Source organism: Vigna angularis, chromosome 6 (genome assembly GCF_016808095.1).
Source record: "Vigna angularis cultivar LongXiaoDou No.4 chromosome 6, ASM1680809v1, whole genome shotgun sequence".
NCBI classification, from domain to species: domain Eukaryota; kingdom Viridiplantae; phylum Streptophyta; class Magnoliopsida; order Fabales; family Fabaceae; genus Vigna; species Vigna angularis.
The window spans coordinates 1,267,264-1,285,777 of NC_068975.1; the positions used below are offsets into that span (position 1 = coordinate 1,267,264).

Consider the following 18,514-nt stretch of genomic DNA (forward strand, 5'->3'; position numbering starts at 1 on the left):
GAAAGATTATTTGTTGAGAAGTGTTTGAGTTATATTATGAAACATTTATAACAGTAATAAAATCCATGGATGAGTGAAATTTTTAAATTGGCTTTCAAAATTTGTAATTCAATATTTATTAAATTTTAATAATTTATTAAGTATTTGAAATTTATAAATTTTTGTAATTGATTTGATAGTATTAGTTTTTAATCTTTTTATACAAACATGGCTTTCCAAATTTTTAATTTAATATTTATTAAATTTTAAAATTTTTCGAATAAATTATAAGGTCTGGCTTTCGAAATTTTTAGTTTAATATTTAAGAAATTTTAATGATTTATTAAGTCTTTCAAATTATAAATTTTTTTAATTGATTTTTTAAATGATTTATTAAACTTCATTTTTTATACATTCATAATTCATTAATATATTATTACATATAAAAAAATTTTAAATTATATAGAATTAAAAAAAAATTTACAAACTAAATTATTTAATTCAAAATAAATATAATTAATTTAAATATTTATATAAATAATTAATTAATTAAAATAAAACAAATTAATTAAAATAAAAAAGAAAAACGTATAAAACAAATAAAACATAAAATAATTCAAAACAACATAATCTAATCAAACTATAAATAAATAATTAATTAAAATAAATATATACAGAGAAGAAAACACAAAGAAAGGACAAGATCATGAAGAGAAAGAGTTTCGAAGAAAGAAAAAACTGTTAAAAGAATCTGGTCACATATTCTTCTCGTTTTATTATTAATTAAGGGTTAAATATGTTTTTAGTCCCTCAATTATCATGTTATTTTGGGTTTCGTCCATCTTTTAAAGGTTTGTTCATTTTCATCATCTTTCTTAAGAAACTCAAATTTTTAGTCCTCATGATGGAAGCAACTCCACACTTCAAGTGAGAGCTTTCCCAAACTCAGAATAGATGCAGCAGATTGATTGGAGGAAGGGGTACGGAGGTGCACACCAGGTGTTTGTGAAATGGTTCAGTGAGTGTTTTGGTGTATATTGAAGCCTCACAAGCTTAGAAGGCCTTCCAAAAGGGAAGGAAGTTGGAGGAGAAGGTGTTGAATCAAGCACAATAAGATGAACTCGAAGAATATAGGTATGGAGTAATCTCAACAGCACTTCAATATCTCATTCAAGTTGGAAATTACATGGAGATGCACCTCTCTTTTATAGGTGAAGAGAGAGCTTTGAATCTTGCCTTGCAAGTTTCTACAATTACAAAAGAAGCGTGCTGGAGAAGCTACGAAGCTTGGTGTGCAAGGTTCATAAGCCAACTATTAAACATGTGCTTTAAAAGCTAAAGCTGGTTTATAGTGGCTGGGCGCAGTTTGTAGGTGGCTGGGCGCAATCTCCAATCCGGAAGGTATTTCTCCCTTGCAGTCCATTCCGGAAGCCAACTTCTCCAATCTGGAAAACACTTAAAATGCACTCTTCTTTGCCTCCTTTGCTCTCTCTTGCTTGGTAAGCTTATTAGGATGCATAGGCATGGTTTTCAACCTTTATTAGTGACCTACAAAACAATGTAAATATATTTAGTAAAGAAAATCCATCTAAGACTTAGATAAGGGAAGAGCTTTAGAAATCCTTATTTCACTTCTCTTTCTTTAGTCTTAGTTTAAGTTGTTACTTCTTTGGATGGAAAGTCCCTAAAGGAGTTGTCATCACCTCAAAAAGCAACGACGTTAGATTTTCTCTGAGATGACTAACGATATGTCATGTCTGATGCCAACTTCCATGTTAAGTGTGTGCCACGTTTCTCTTTTGTTTTTTTTTTTCTGAAATCATATTAGGTGTGTGTCAGCTGCCTTGTTAAGTGTGTGCCATGTTTACTTCCTTGAACCTAACATCGTGATGTCTTAGAAATCAGATTTTAACTAAGTGTGCTTTGATTTAAAAAAAAAGAAAGAGAAATGTGGCACACACTTAACATGGAAGTTGACATCAGACGTGGTACACCATTAGCCACCTCAGAGAAAATCTAACGTCGTTGTTTTTTGAGGACTAAAAATTCAAGTTCCCTAAGAAAAATGATGAAAATGAACAAACTTTTAGAAGAGGGAGGAAACCCAAAATAACATGGTATTTGAGGGACTAAAAACATATTTAACCTAAAAATTAATAACATTTTAATTGATTTTAATTGGAAGCATAATTGTAATTTTTGAAAATTTTGGAGGTGCATGATGAAGTGTAGGGTAAAACATCCCAAAATTTTAAGGGGCATTTCACCCTACACTTCCAAGGATTTCACCCTGCACCTCCAATTTCCAAAAATGTCCTTATAATTAATGAGGGTGTTGTGCATTAAAAAAATTTAACCGAAGGAATTCAGTGATGCATTGAATGAACGAGCACTGAATATATACTTCAGTTTTCACTCTCGTCGCTACACCCCACTTCAGTTTTGAGAGAAATTGTTCATGTTCAAGGCATTTGGAGTGCTGGTATTATGTTGGTGGTTGGCGTGGAGAGTGTTTTTTAAGATTCTTGCGTCAACATGTGTATGAATTTATAATAAAAGTATAATCTCGTAGTCAGATATCAAAATTCGATAAACAAGTAATTAGATACTAAAATCCGATAGGATATCAAAATTCGATTTTTCCTTTGAGTGTGAATCGGATGTAAAACAAATCAAATTTGAAAAAAAAAAAATATCATATATGGAAATCTGAAAGAGATAAATTGGATCTCAAAATCCAATTCTTCCTTTATCAAATGTCATTTTGAAATCCGATCTTGTCCCTGTTAGATCTCCATGTTCGATGCAAATACATGGTTTTTTAAATTCTTTTATTTAAAATATTATGCTTGATTCATACGTGTGTACAAGAAATGGTATTAAATAAATTTAACATAAATTTTCTCACAAAAAACCTGCACTATATTTGGCTTATGCTAAGTTTTAAGTTTCGTGATTATTCAATTTAAGTATTATTATTTTGGTGTTCATTTAAGTTTATTATATTATTTTATTGATTTTATAATTTGATTATAAATATTTAATTTATTCTATTAGTTTTTTATTTTCTTAAATTTATTTTATAAAATAAATTGTATGAATTTTTTTAATTTAATAAAATAAAATTGGTATGTAAAATTGATATGAAAATTTTAAATGATTTTTAGGTATTTTTAAATATATTAAATATTAAGCAAATCAAACAATAAATTCTATACAATTATAAATTTTTTAACTAAATATTAAATAATTAGAAACAATTAATTTTAATTTAAAATAAATTTAATTAATTAAAATATTTACATAATTATAAAATCCTAATATTTTATTAAAAAACAACAAAATATTTACAACAAAATGCACCCAATGCATCGAAGAAGTTGAAATTGAAAGCTATTCACGAAGAAGCAAAAGCCAACTTGGATGTGGAGAAAATCGAAATTGTATTTGGAGAAATCAAATAGAGCAAAAAAGAGATAAATTGAGATCCGAAAAAGAAATAACAGTTTTAGAAAAAAGAGAAAGTTTTTATTAAAAATGAAAAACATTTTAATAGTTTTTAATTGGGATAGAGCCGTGCTTTTCAAAAATTGGTGGTTAATGATGAAATCCTTGAAGATGTAAGGTGAAAAATAAAATAATTATTCTGAATAAAAAAGTAGTTACATTTTTATTAATGATTATTTAAAATAAAATTGATAAATAATTATTTTAAATTTAAAAAACAGTTACTTAAAAGGTTGAAAATAAAAAAAAGTTATAGATAAGAAAAGAAAAGAAAATCTTTATATGATGATATGAAGAATCAATAATCACGAGAAGTACAACCACAGACAAAAATATGTCAAATAAAAAAAAGAATTTAAGAAGAAAAATTAGAAAGCTTAAGGAGATGCTAAGCAAAACTAAGAATATACTTAGAATAGAAGATAATCCTTCCCCATTTAAAAATAAAATTGTTACCTATTTTGAAACATTTTGAAAATAAACTTTTAATTTGGACAAAAGAAAACTACCAGAGGAGTGTTTGATTTCTAGGTTTGTTTCTTTGGAGACTTATGGTAAAATAGGAAGCAATAAGAAGCTTTTTTAAAAAATTAGATATTAGACTTTGTTCGATTTGGAAATAATAGATTTGAGGGAGAGTAATTGAATGAATTTAAGAGGATTTAAAAATAAATTTTGTTATTGTTTATTTGAGTGAATTTGGAAGTAAGTGAAACTGGATTTGAAAGTAAATTTTTTTAATTTGTTACATCAATCAAATCTTATAAAAATTCTCATAAATGTTTCAAATTTACTTTCACTTATCTTCAAATTCACACAATTAAATAACAAAAAAATTTATTTTCAAATCCTTTTAAATCTATTCCATCACTCTACCTAAATTCATTTAAATAAACCAAAGAGTTAATACTCTTTTATAAACGGTGGTTGTAGCCTTGAAACTCTGGGAAGCTCTTAATTTCTATGGTTCAAACTTTTTCATTGATGAAAATAACATTAAAATCACGATCTAAATCACGGTTTTTCACTAAGTAATTTAAAAAAGTAGAAAATGATTATTGGAAGCGATATTTTGAAGTAAAAAGGAGTGGTCAAATTGGAAGATTTTGAAAAAATCAAAATAAAACGGCGGCGAACTGAAGCAAACGTAATGCTGCCGTGTAGCTATTTTCTTTTCCTTCCCCAAAGCCAACTGTTTTCCTCCTAAACCAGTCCTACTTTTCTTCCCTTCAATTCTCTCCAACTTCCACATTCATTTCTTCTCTTATTCAATCAACCCTTTCCTGTTTGGTTTCGCATCAACCTTTTCGTTTGCTCCTCTTCTACGGAACCCAACCACGGTAATAATCCTAACACACCTTTTTCTTCTTTTTTTATTTTGGGCTTCGCTTTTCTTTCGTGGTTTGAATGGTTGAATGATAGTTACAGTGAAGAAATCATTGTTGTAAATCCTGATTGTGTTCAGTTCTTATGAATTCATTATTTTACTTGATTTTTGTTGAATATTTTGTGTTCTTGTTATGCATAGATTGCGATTGGATTTGGATGTGTTGAGATAACAGGAGGAGAAGGTATGAGCGAGAAGCTGAGGTGTGGAAGTGGTAGTTCGAGCTCAAGTTTGAACAGCATATCTCTGGAAACAGAGGATGACCAAACAATTGCAGGCATATTGGCAGAGGACGAAAATCTGAAGGCAGACAATAGGCTTGGAAAGAGACTTTCACATTTAGATTCCATTCCAGTAAGATGCTACAATCATGCTTTTCTTTTCTTTTCCTGTATTTTGTTTGAATATCAGAATCATGCTTTATTGCACAGGGTATAAATTAGGTCGTTAATGTGTGTATGTGGTGATTTAGTTATTGAAGGAACAGAAATCAGGCTTAATACTGCCACACTTACGTGTTGTTGTTAATATTCATGAGTTTTGTCACTAAGCTGTAATTTTAAAACCAATTTGACACTGTATTATATTTGTTTTGGAGTAATATGATATTAGAGTGTTAAGTTCATGGACTAATTCATAATTGTTATACATCCACTACTAAATCAAAATTTTCGTTTTTTTCAATGACAAAATTGCCATCATTTTACACATTTGGACCACATTGATTATTTATCCATCATGCATTATTATTTGTCTTTTTCGTTTAAATTACCAATTTAGTCCTTGAACTCTTAACTAGTGGCAATTTAGATTTTAAAGGGAAAAAATATAATTTAGTCCTTAATTTAGTAAAAAGTACAAATTGGTCAATGAACTTTACAACTTAATATCAAATTGGTGTTCAAAAAATACAATGGTGATCTTACTCATTTAATGACCAGATAAGAATTTTCGTTCTTCTAGATAGGGCCTAATTTAACACCGGTTTACTCAAATGATTATTTACCCATTTATTTATTTAAGTTACTCATTTAATGACCAGATAAGAATTTTCGTTCTTCTAGATAGGGCCTAATTTAACACCGGTTTACTCAAATGATTATTTACCCATTTATTTATTTAAGTTCTTATAAATCTTTATTTATTTCTTATTTCTTATGAAATAACGTAGTTTTAATCTCTCCAAACAAAACTGAAAACTTGAACGAAAGCTTGTATAATGAAATATTAAAATCATATCATATTATTAGATACAGCAGTTAAAAGTAAATAAAAATTTTAAGGAGACTCGATTAAAGAATCAGAAAACCAACTCCTTTACACTAGCTGGATTCAATTATCAAATTTCTTCCTTTGATAAGTGATATGCAAATTCTTCTAGTTTAAACCTTTGTACATAAAAGTGAAATATCAGAATAAAAATATGTTTAAATCTTGTAGTCACCCTTAATTATATGCTTTTTTGTTTTAGTAATTTGATAATGTAAGAGATAAGCGAGAAACTACTCTCTCGAGATATTAGTTAATGGTAATCTCCTATTTTTTTTTTCTTTTCATGTGAAATTTTTATATTGAATGTGGACCCTCCCACATGCTTAAGGGACCATAGTCCTTTGCATATGGATTAACATATAGTAATCTCTTTTTCCCCTTAATCATGAGAAAAGTAATGAATAAATTGTCAAATTGAGGTGATGGATATGTTTGGCAATTGAAACTGAATGTTTAATGGACAAAAGATACCTACAAACTTGACCCTAACCAAGATTTGGAATATGCAATGTTTGGTTTTTCTGTGGAAATAATTTATGAAGGGATAATGTTGAAATTAAGGATATACAACAGTGCACCTTCTTTGTTTTTACGCATGACCGAATTAAAAAATGAAATTGAAACATAATTTCCTTTTACCATACGACAAATGCTGTTGAAGGGATTTCACATTTACAGATTAAATTCTTATTGATTTTCTCCTGATTGTTTAAGCATATATCAAAACTATTCTTTGCAATGAAGTCAGGAAGCGTTTTATGCAAATATAACTTGCTGAAAAATATGCTGTCACAGATTAATAGTTCTCAGAGCTTTATTATCAATTGTCACTAGAGTGGTCTCAACCAATATCTTAAAATGTTTTTAATTTATACCTATTAGAAATTTTTCATGTAATCCACTCATACAAATATCCCATGTAAACTACTCTGACCTATACCCTTTGTTATGCCTTTTCTCGTATGTATACTACTATCTGCATTGGAATGAGAAACTAATTCAGTGTGTTGGCAGCACACTCCCCGCGTTAATGGAGAAATTCCTGATGTAAACGATGCAACATTAGACCACGAGAGGCTATCTGAAAGGTGACTGGCTTAATGTACTAGGATTTATTTTAGTTTTGTTACCAGACCAATGATATGTTTTATTTACAAATTTGCTTTGTCTTTTCCATGAAATTCAATAGTTCCTTCCTTGTGCTTTGTATGTTGAAATTGAAATTAATCAAGTTTTTATGTTTACAAAAGCAAACATGTTCTATCTTCTCAACATTGTTACTGTCGTAATGAGAAGAAGGATAGATAATATGCTATTTGGGAATTCTATCATAGTTCTATTTTTCAACTCCCATGAGGCTTTTTGTATTTCTCTCATTTTTTGAAAAGGAAGCACAAGTTGGATTCAAGTTATAACTTGATTGACAAGTTTGTGTGTGTTACGTGTCAATGATAATGGTTTAGAAGCGTCGGACAGGGCATAGTTTGTGTGGACCAAATTATTTGCTTTGTATCTTTTATGCGTAAGGTATTTTGTTTTACTTCAGAATTTTGCTCCAACATTTTCTACAGGTTAGTTACATATGATTTGGCAGAACTACAAATGGAAGGTGATGGGAATTGTCAGGTTTTTTTCTCTTCTGGGAAAAAGAAATTATATGTCATGTTATAGTTTCTCTGTCATTTGGTACTTTTGTTATATGATCCCTTTCCTCTGATAATATTTTCTCTAATGTCTGCAAAATTTTACTGGACAGTTTAGAGCATTAGCAGATCAGCTGTTCCGCAAGTCTGATTATCACAAGCATGTTAGGAGGCAGGTTATAAAGCAGGTGTGCTTGTTGCATAGTTCTTCTAGTTCACCGTATTCTCTGGTTATTTTGTGTAAGTAGGAAGGGGATAAAACTTTACTAGGATTCTCACGTTAAAGATTTACAGCATATAAATAGAAAAAGAATAATAACAGCCTATTTCTAAATAACAAATTATCAGGATTTAGATAAAACTTTACTATAATTCTCACGTTAATTCTCCCTAGTTCTAGGTATTTTATTTCCTATCAAAATTTGAATTTAAGACCGAAATTCTGGCCTTCCTTGTTTGCTACATATTTAAAATTTTGGGTTCAATATTGTTAGGAATCCAGAATTGAAAAGAGGAAGAAGAGTAATATTCTTTACTGGATAGACTGAAAAGAACACAAAATAGGATAACACTCTCCTCCAAGGGTTTCCCCTTCACAAAGAGCCAAAGCTCAATCTACAAAATTAATCCCAAAGTCCCCTCCATTTCAGGACCCCCCAAACTATATAAAGGAAACCTCACTCACCCTAACAACCTAACTAACAACTACTTCCTAATTTGTTTCCTTCTATCTTGCACACCTTATATCTTATCATTCTGTTTCCTTCTATCCTGCACACCTTATATCCTATCATTACACACCACTGCAGAACAACCTTGTCCTCAAGGTTGGTACACTGAATCTTGATCCCATGAAAGTGTGATATTGTCTTATCATTGGAAGGGATCCCACTGGCTACTGCCTGCAATTTCAGATTTGAAGGCTTGGGTGGTGGTCAATATGAGAGTGGTTTTTGTATACCAGATTCTGAACTCAGTAATTTGGAATCCCAAAATTCCAAAGGCATCGATGTTCCAATCATTATCACATCTAAGTTCAACCATGAATTCTTATTCATATTATGTAAATTTGATTTTGGGAAAACTTGTTGCCTAGCTGCATCTCCACCTCCAACTCTCTTTATTGTTGCATCCCCTTCCTCCTCCATCATAATATATTTTTCTATTACACATCTCACTTCTGCTTTGGTTCTTTCTTCACTACAGAGGGTGTGATCCTTCATTGTTGACCCTTCTCCCACCTCTAGAGCAATTTGCATATCTCTAACCTAGTCATGTGGTTCTGTTGTGGCAGCCGAATTTGAACGTTAGATTGCAGCCCTACAAAGAAATATCCCTGCCATTGGTCTTCTGGTGTTTTATATGTTTGTGACACCAATATCTTGCATTCTTGGATGAGTTTTTCCCCACTCAAAACAGTTGCATCTACTACTCTATTCCCAGACATAATAGTCACAATGTTCCCACCACATTCTGCTTTCTTTCCTCTGTCTTCACCCATTTTCACTGTTTTGACATACACACCACGACCTACCACATTATCTCCACTAAAAACAACAACTTTTGCAATTTTACTTGGAGAAGCAAGAGTCACAACATTACCATCATGGTCTTCATCTGATGTATTTTCCCTACCAACATTTGTCACATTATCCACCCTTATAGCAGTAGCTTCTGTGACTTTCTCAACAACAACACAAACAATGTCTCCATCACAGTTTTCATCTTGGCCTTCCTGTTCACATATATTTTCTTCTCTCCTATCTTGCCCTCTAATTCTTGCAAAACAATCAACACTCAAAGTAGCAGTTTCTGACACTCTACTCCCTGATGTAATGGTAACAACATTCCCCTCACGGTCTTGGTCAACTCCATCCTCTTTAATGATAACCGTTTCTCTTTTCTTCTCCCAATTGGTTGAATTTTATCCTTCATTTGAGGGTTGCTTGACTTTCTTGATGTCTAGCAGACTATCTTACCTAGCAACCCTACACTTCTTTACTTCTTTCTTTCCTTTCTTGATGTCATGAAGAAATTCCTCTTTTCCTCCCCTTCTTGCTCTGTCAAGAGATTTCTCCCTTCCTTTTGAGTCCCTTTCTTGATTATGGTATTCCAATATCATTTCTTTCAATTCTTGGAAACTTCTTCTCCATTCTGCTATCACCCTTTTATGTTCGCTGGCCCCCCTCTCCAAAGTATTGACTCTTCCTTCCATGCTTCCACCACTTCGTTATTCGGCAGGTCAGATCAATTTGTTAGGAATCCAGAATTGGGAACAAGAAGAAGAGTAATATTCTTTACTGTATAGATTGAAAAGGAACACAAAATAGGAGAGCACTCTCTCCTCCAAGGGTTTTCCCTTTACAAAGAGTCAAAGCTCAATCTACAAAATTAATCCCAAAGTCCCCTCCATTTGAGGACCCCCCCTCCCGCCCCAACTATATATAAAGGAAACCTCAGTCAACAACATAACAACCTAACTAACAACTACTTCCTAATCTGTTTCCTTCTATCCTGCACACCTTATATCCTATCATTTTGTTTCCTTCTATCCTGCACAACTTATATCCTATCAAATATGTTTAGTCTGTAAACTTTGACCTGAAATTAGAATTTGTCCCTATCCGAAACTTTGATGCATTTTGATGCCTGAAATTAAGAAAATGAATGGACATATTTTTTTTAACTCAATTCGTTAAATTCTTTTTACCCGTCATCAAATGCGTTTCCCAGCATTTATTGATGTGGGAACATGTCAAATGGTGTAAACAACTCAAATACTAGCATGAAATGCATTTGACACATCAAAAAAATTTAACGTAATTGGGTTAAATGGACTCTATCCGTTCATTTTAAAGTTTGAGAGCCAAAATGTATCAAAGTTTCAGATAGGGAGGAATTCCAATTTCGTGTCAATGTTTAGGGACTAAAAACATACTTAACCCTAAGTTTTTTAATAAAACATCACATGACTCACACTCTTGGCCCTTTTTCTTCCCTTCATGCTATATGTGTGTAATCGTGTATTCATAATTGGGCAGTCTTTAATAGTATTTTGCTTTCTGAGTGGAAGGCATTAAAGTCTGTTTCTTTACTAATCTTATATTATTATTCATCTTTCTTATTTGGCTTTGTTTTGTTTTGTTTTTCTCCAGCTAAAGCATCACAAAAAATTGTATGAAGGTTATGTACCAATGCAGTACAAAAGCTACTTGAAGAAAATGAAAAAGTTAGCTGATTAATTCTGCTTTGATTTTAGAGAGCATGTAGCATTTATAGTAACTCTAATTCAATATCTGTGTATTGTCTGCCAATAGATCAGGGGAGTGGGGAGATCATGTTACACTACAAGCAGCTGCAGACCATGTAAGTTATCTAAAGTCTATAGATCTTTTATCTGAAATCATGACAAGTTCCATACTTTTTCCCTCTTAATTACATAGTTGTTTCCAATTTGTTATTCTGAGAACTATGATGTATATCAAGAGAACAGTGTATACCCAGACAAAAGAAAAAACATAATTATGTCAGAAATCATATTCTCAAGCCAAAAATTATCTTAACGTTTCATTATGTTCTACTATTTCTAAAGAAAGTTATTGTAAATAATATCTCTTTTGATATTCCATTCCAATTATCACCAAAAAAGTTTTTCTCACCTTTTATGTTCGTGACCCAAATTTAAGGCTCATGAATTGCTAGAACAAGAGATAACTTCCAGCTCTGAAGTTTATCGTATTCTCGTTCATCCAAGCTCAATGATCAAAATGAGTTTTGTTTACCAAAATAAAGTGTTTCACGAAGCAAAGGTCTTCCTCTTCCTATACGAAATCATTTCCAAAAGTAAAAAATTTAAAAATTGAGAACATAAGAGCACTTTGAAAATTACAACAGCTTCAGATGATCTTCCCACCGCAAGTAGATCCTTGAAGAACATTACTGGTCATTACTAGAATTGTTAAATTAAAAATGACTAAGGAGAGAGTTTTATAACTCAATGAGGTTACTCAAATGTGAAAACTTAAGAAAATTTAATAAAACTAAATTTCTGGAAGATTTTCTAATTCCTTAACATAGGTGGGAGACGTATTTTTATCCTAAGGTTATACTTGATACAATATATATCGTAGGCTTGATTTCAATTTCTCTTTCCAAATCTTACGTAATCCCCCCACAAACGCAGCACACCTTCTCTCTCCAATAACAGATAATATTAGGCCCTATACTGTTTGGGCGCATCCCATTTAGAAGATAGATTACTATCACTGCTTCACTTCTTTTGACCCATACGCAGAATCACAATTCTACCGTTGGTCATAATTCTTACTTCTTCATGAGTAGGGCTTTGACTCCTATTCACGAGCTAATTCCTGCCTTGCAAAGTGCCCATGTGATCTAGAGTAATTTAGGGTAAACTTAAGGCCAAGATTGTACGCCCATTCCTTCTATGCTGAAAGAGAGAAAAATAAATGCGAGATACTGAAAACTACGTACAATAATCCCAATAAATTATGTCAATAGAAATTCTGTTTTGTATGGAATAGATAGATTTTTCGTAGTTTATATTAGGCTCACATTTTGTTGTAACTTTTTTGTGTGGAATACAAGGTTCTTATGCCCACGTTGAGTAAGTTTGGAAGCTCATGTTACAAATATCCCTGTTAGGTAGGCCATCTCAGTTCAGAGTAGGAGAAAGACAAATAACTTGTTAGAAAATATTTGGTTGCTATTATAGAGCAGAAGATCATAGAGGAAGTTAGTTAGGTGATCTAAGCCATGAGTTGTAATTTCCCAGTTTTAGGGTGATCATTTTGGTTTACTATCCATTGCCTTTTTTAATTTGTGCATTTGTTTATTTAAAATTTCCATATTAGGATTTGTTTGCTGTTTATGGTTAAAATTGACTTCTGATTACTAATGGATTTTTCGTCAGTTTGGTGCCAAAGTTTGCTTAGTCACCTCTTTCAGAGACACTTGCTATGTTGAGATCCTTCCTAATGACAAAAATCCCACTAGAGGCAAGTATTGTTAATGTTGATTGGCGCAATGTTTTGTTTCATTTGTCCATGTATTAGTAGTGGTGTGTTATTATCGCAAGAGATCTTATAATAGGGAATGCCTATTGTCACTCGATTGTATGTTTTCCCATTCCCATTCCTCTGAGTAAATTTTATAACGATTTTTGTAATTATTGGTTTGATTAATAAAACAAAGAAGTATATATTAGATAAAAAAAAATTAAATTGGAGTGGGAATAAACATTCCCCTTGAACTTTAGCTTAGCCATTGAGTGAAAATTATTTGGTATTTTAATCATTATATCATGAAAAGTCAGACCACAAGAACTATTTTCCATCCTTAGCTTTTATGTTTTGTTTTGGTTGATTGTGATTTTTTTTCTGACCTGTAGAGCTATGGCTAAGCTTTTGGAGTGAAGTGCACTATAACTCATTGTACGCTACTGGAGGTAATAATATGCCTAATAGAATAAATTTGAAATGGAATTTTGTTCTTTCTATCGCTATATTCTTTTCATACCTTCAGAAGTTATACCAAACAAATAAGCTAATTGTTTTATTTGTTGAATGATATTACAGATGTTCCGCCTAGAGTACCAAAGAAAAAGTTTTGGCTCTTCTAGACTGACGAAACATATTAGAAAAGCCAGTTTATGCATATTATTTTAGCAACTACCAAACTTGTACAAACCACAGAAGTATAACCAAACTCTGAATTTATCATTGTACAGTTCTTATTTTCTACCAAGTGGGAGTATAAGTATGTTATAAGATGTATGTCAGCTTGATTTAAGTAGGGTTTATAGAAAACTCAGGTCTGAATCAATTATAATAATGGGTTAGGATAGTTCAATCCACAATCTTTTTTCAAGTCAATTCGACTTGACATAACCAAATCGCTTTCAGATTGATTTGGATTGAGCTGCCGGGTTAGTTATTTTCTTATACAAGAAAACACATAAGAAAATTACAAAAATTAAGAAAAAATGCAGTGGAGGAGGAATGCATTCATGACTGGTAACATCCTATTTTCATGTATTCAACCTCAAATTTGCATTAAAGATTTAGGTTTAATTGTGTTTTTAATTCCGATCATCTACTAGATGTGTGGTTTTAATCCTTTTAGTTTAATTACTCACTAAAATGTAGATGTGTGCGGGACATGTGGGAGGATATTCTTGATGAACAAGCTGTGTATATATGTAATGAAGGGCAACAAGGAAGAAATATGACAGATAAAATGATGAGTATCTTTCTAATGTATTATTATAGTGAATAGTGGATGGTTACCCATACTCGCCTGAAACATTGCTACTCAACAATAGAAATCTTTACGAAGAGAATTCAGAAAGTGACTAGTTTTAAAGAGAGAGAACACAACTTTTTCCGTACCCCTCTGTTCTCCTGTACCTAGATTTTATAATTGATTTCTCACGCGTAATCCTTTCGGGTGAATTGGTTATCTTTAATCCTTGTGCTCCTCCTATTTCCCACACTAACTGCAATATTAGACACCTGTCCTTTGTTTATAACATAATTATCTGAATTTTTCTGAGTTCCAACTTCCCCTTTGTTGATATGCCATTACCTCCTTCATTAAAATCAACCATGTCCTCAAGGTTGTAATGTGGGTAGATATGTTGAAATGATAGCCAATCCTCCCATGTAGCATGTGCATCATCTAAGCCTTCCCGCTTCACTAGTACTTTTTGCACTTGTTGCCCTCCATTTATAATAATTCTAGTTTGTATAATCTTAACCGGTTGAAAAATTCGACCAATGTCATTTGAGCATAGGAAGGGAAATATAGGGTCCATGGTGATCTCCATGACACGACTTTAATTGTTAATAATAAAAAGAACATGACATATTTTGGCATAGGGTGAAAGAAGCACTTCATATGCCACAGAACCTATTTTTTTGCATAATTGGAAAAAGTCCAAATATCTCATCCCTAGCTTTTCATTTTTTCTCCTCATTTGTTGTAGGCATAGTATCATTAGTATCTAAGACATACTTATCAATTATAGGAGGCAAGCGTTGAAGAATAAGAATCACATCCTTTATAGGCATGTAGTATCATAGCCAAAACTAGGTCTCGTGTGTAAATCTCAATTTAGGATGTTACGTGTAAGTAAAAGCACACATTTTGATTAGGGAAAAAAATACTATGATACTATTACAATAGTAAAAAATTGGTTTAATAATTCTCGTAGTCTTTATTTATGTTGAGTTTTTTTAAATAGGTCTATTTTTTTTTTCAAATAGGTCCATTTTTTTTCAAATGGGTCTCTAAAAGTGAAAAAATGAAGTAATTGGTTCTTTGTCGTTAAATTGGGTTAATGAGATTAACTTTCACATGATTTTTCAGTATGAAGTGGAATATTTTAAAGACGTGGCATATGTAGAGGGTCTTACGTGAAAATTGTTTATATCAAAACATTAAAAAAAAGGTTTCTGAAATCTAAAATCAAAACTTCACGAATTAGGGTTTGTGTTTGATTAAAATTGGAAACGAGAGTGTTCTTTGTTGAGCTTGAAGATGTAAGAAATCACAGACTATATTCGTTATTAAAGAGGGTTTTTGCACAATCAGGGCATTGGTGGTTGGAACCCAGCAATTTTGGTTGAAATTGTGAGCTTGGACGTGAAACGCGAAGTCGTTCAAGCTGTATCGTGAAGTGGTTGAAGTGAAATTGCGTGCAATGTTAGTATGTGTAGTATTTAGGGTTTGAATTTATTATTTGGTGCTTTTGAAGTGATATGCCAATGCTTTTCGAATGTGGGGTTGGAGTTGTCCGAAAATGTTATGTATGCTTATTGTAGTGTGGTCCCTCTTGTCCCCCATACTTAAAGTTGCTTTGTTCTATCATTATCAGTGCGTATTGGTTTTAATATATGGTATTTTTTGTTCATTGTCTTGTTTGTGATGGAAGATGATATAGAGGTGGTTATTCACTACGAGTAAGTTCGTGAACGAATGGTGCCTTAAGCATGAAAGGGAAACTGAAACTTTAACTTTTGACCCAGACTTATGGAGTTACTTTGTTGTAGAAGTGTAGTTAAAGGCTTGAGTATGATGGATTCAAAGATTTTTGGTACTTTGTAAGATGTGATTCTATGTTAGATGACATGCTAGAACCTTTGTGTGATGATAGAGGAGTCATGCATATGGTGAAATTAACTAGTTTAAATGATGAGGTTCATTTATTTGTTGTGCATACTGTGTATGAACCTCAGGTCATAAACATGATTGAATATGATGTTGATGAAAGACGTGACGAAGTTGTACTAGTGTTGCATGAGGGTGGTGAGGGTCCAATGTTGCATGAGGGTGGTAAGGGTATAGTTGACAGTGAAAGATAGGGAGATGGTGGTCTAAGTGAATAGTTGGGTGGGAGGAGAGAAAAATATGATGGTAAGGGTGCATGTGCTAGTCAAACCGAAGGACATGGTGGTCTAAGTGAACAATTAGGTTAGAGTAGAGAAAAAGATGACGGTAAGGGTGTATGTGGTAATCAAACCGAGGGAGATGGTGGTGTAAGTGAACAGTTGGGTGAGAGGAGAGAAAAAGATGATGGTGATGGTGTATGTGCTAGTCAAATCGAGGGATATGGTGGTCTAAGTGAACATTTGGGTGAGAGTAGAGAAAAAGATGATGGTGAGGGTGTATGTGGTAGTCAAACCGAGGAAGATGATGGTGAATTGGGGGAGGCAAGAGAAAAAGATGATGGTGAGGGTGTATGTGGTACTCAATCCGAGGAAGATGGTGTGTAACTCAAGAGTTGGGTGAGGGTATACGTGGTACTAAAACCAAGGGAGATAGTTTAGGTGAGGGTGAGATAAGAAAAGTAGATGATGGTGAGGGAAATGAAGATGGTTTAGGTGAGGGTCAAAGACATGGAGATGGTGGTATAACACAAAAGTTGAGGGACTTGGGTGACTTGGATGACATAGAGGTAGAAGTTCGTGAATATGAACTTACAACATTTGTAGAGGAGGAAGGTATTGTTGGTGATTGGAGTACATCAGATGATGATGATAAGTTAACATAAATGTTGATTATGACTTCAGAGAAGGAGATTGCTATGGTAATATGCATGTAAAAGTTGAATCTGTTTCACTTGAAAATGAGAGGTCAGATTAAAGTGATATGTCTGAGTTGGATTTGGATGATGATGACATAAGTGATAGCAGTTTGTTCAATGATGAATGAGAATCTGAAGACTTAATTAATACTGACAATAGTGATGAAGAAAGTAATGGGGAAGAAGGTTATGGAAAATTCGTTACATTTAGTATGCCTAAAACTATGGTTGATTTCAAATGGGGAGTGGGAACATATTTTGGTGACAAACAAGACATCTTGGATGCAATGAAATTGTATGCACTAGAGAATGGAAGAAGTATAAAATTTGTTAAAAATGATGAGAGAAGAATAAGGCTTAAATGTGTGGGAGCAAAAGGACAATGTCCTTAGATGGCATACTATGGTTATATGGAGGTAATGCATACATGATAATTGAGGACTGTTGTGGACACTCACGCATGCAGTAGAGAGCACAAGCTTCGCTTACTTAATGCCAAATGATTAAGTAAAAAATTGGAAAAAACAACGAGAGAAAATCCTAATGTTAAGGAGTTGATATTAGAGAGAAAATTAGTAGGAAAATCCTGATGGCAAATTCTACTCTTACAATTACAGTGGAACCAAAAAGGGAAGGTTTCCAATTCTTTAATTCTTTTTCAATTATCTTTAAGTTTTTTAATGATAATGTATCTTTTAAACTTGTTAAAATAGAATGACTTAATTTATCACACCAATAGGAGATGAATTGGTGAAGTGTAAAAACAAAAGCTTTTAAAATCATTTTCACAAAATGTGATGCCTTTACACTTTTCTTGAATCGCAAGGTAAATGATTAGCAATACAGGGAAAACTTAATTGAATATGCAAAGAACTTAATCGAATGAATAAAAGAGAGTAAGGATCAGAAAATTCAAACGCTGTATTTTTATACTGGTTCGGCCAAGCCTAAATCTACTGTCCTTCCAACCATAGGAAGCAAATGCACTATAAAGATCAAGGTTTTTACAACAAGGTTTTTATAGAGACCTCATGTTAAAAATATAAAACACCTCTCTAACCCTCTAATTTAATATAGGCACTAAATAACAAGACCAACAACAAGAACACCCTCTTCTACTGTCTAACCCTTTGAGGCACCCTCAAAGTTAAGAACACCACCGTTCTTCTTCTTGTAATCACAACAGGGAAACCAAGCCAATCTTCAAAAGATTGCAAATCCTGATCACGCAGTAAACAACCAAATGTGCAGATTGATCAGACATTTCAAACACAACAAGTCCTGTTCCTCAACAAATCTCAGAATCCCTGATCACCACGGTCAATCTTGATTCTTGGAGCTTTTCCCTTCTTTATAAGATCACACAACTTTCTGTAAAAATATGAAACTGTTAGAATCTCAAAAGTTCTTACAAAATTCAAATAAGCGTCAATCTATAGTTAAACACATATCAGACGCATTTTAATCGACTTTGCTACTAATGTAATCGAATACATCATTCAGTTATAACAGTTTAGCAGCAATCACAACAATTAATTGAATGTACAATTAATGTAATAAACTATCATTTAATGCTTGGTCAACACAATTAAAAATATGACCGTTATGTTAGTTGTGACA

The 18,514-nt window shown here is 32.4% G+C and overlaps 1 protein-coding gene across 4 annotated transcripts; it reads left to right on the plus strand.

The window, feature by feature from the left end:
• Positions 1-4,619: 4,619 nt before the first annotated feature.
• Positions 4,620-14,197, plus strand: LOC108341220 (OVARIAN TUMOR DOMAIN-containing deubiquitinating enzyme 11). Of its 4 annotated transcripts, none has more exons than XR_008249928.1 (10): positions 4,620-4,826; positions 5,015-5,227; positions 7,160-7,233; positions 7,717-7,771; positions 7,902-7,976; positions 10,944-11,017; positions 11,106-11,154; positions 12,397-12,453; positions 12,722-12,806; positions 13,199-13,237. XR_008249928.1 is itself a non-coding variant. In XM_017578903.2 (10 exons), the coding sequence occupies exons 2-10, from the start codon at positions 5,060-5,062 to the stop codon at positions 14,036-14,038; spliced, it is 720 nt and encodes a 239-aa protein (XP_017434392.1). In that variant the 5' UTR covers positions 4,621-4,826; positions 5,015-5,059; the 3' UTR covers positions 14,039-14,197. The 4 variants fall into 4 exon arrangements, 3 of the variants coding, with proteins under 3 accessions (XP_052735122.1, XP_017434392.1, XP_017434393.1); XM_017578903.2 differs by lacking the exon at positions 12,397-12,453 and adding an exon at positions 13,956-14,197 and having other exon boundaries at positions 4,621-4,826; positions 13,199-13,255; XM_017578904.2 differs by lacking the exon at positions 12,397-12,453 and adding an exon at positions 13,386-13,581 and having other exon boundaries at positions 4,622-4,826; positions 13,199-13,255.
• The last annotated feature ends 4,317 nt before the right edge of the window (positions 14,198-18,514 follow it).

What these genes read in the sequence shown, in the direction of transcription:
- LOC108341220 (XM_052879162.1), top strand. Translation starts at nt 5,060, where the DNA reads ATGAGCGAGAAGCTGAGGTGTGGAAGTGGTAGTTCGAGCTCAAGTTTG. An exon ending in AAGGTGATGGGAATTGTCAG is followed by an intron (nt 7,772 to 7,901) that starts GTTTTTTTCTCT and finishes TTTACTGGACAG; the next exon opens with TTTAGAGCATTAGCAGATCA. An exon ending in TACAAGCAGCTGCAGACCAT is followed by an intron (nt 11,155 to 12,721) that starts GTAAGTTATCTA and finishes ATTTTTCGTCAG; the next exon opens with TTTGGTGCCAAAGTTTGCTT.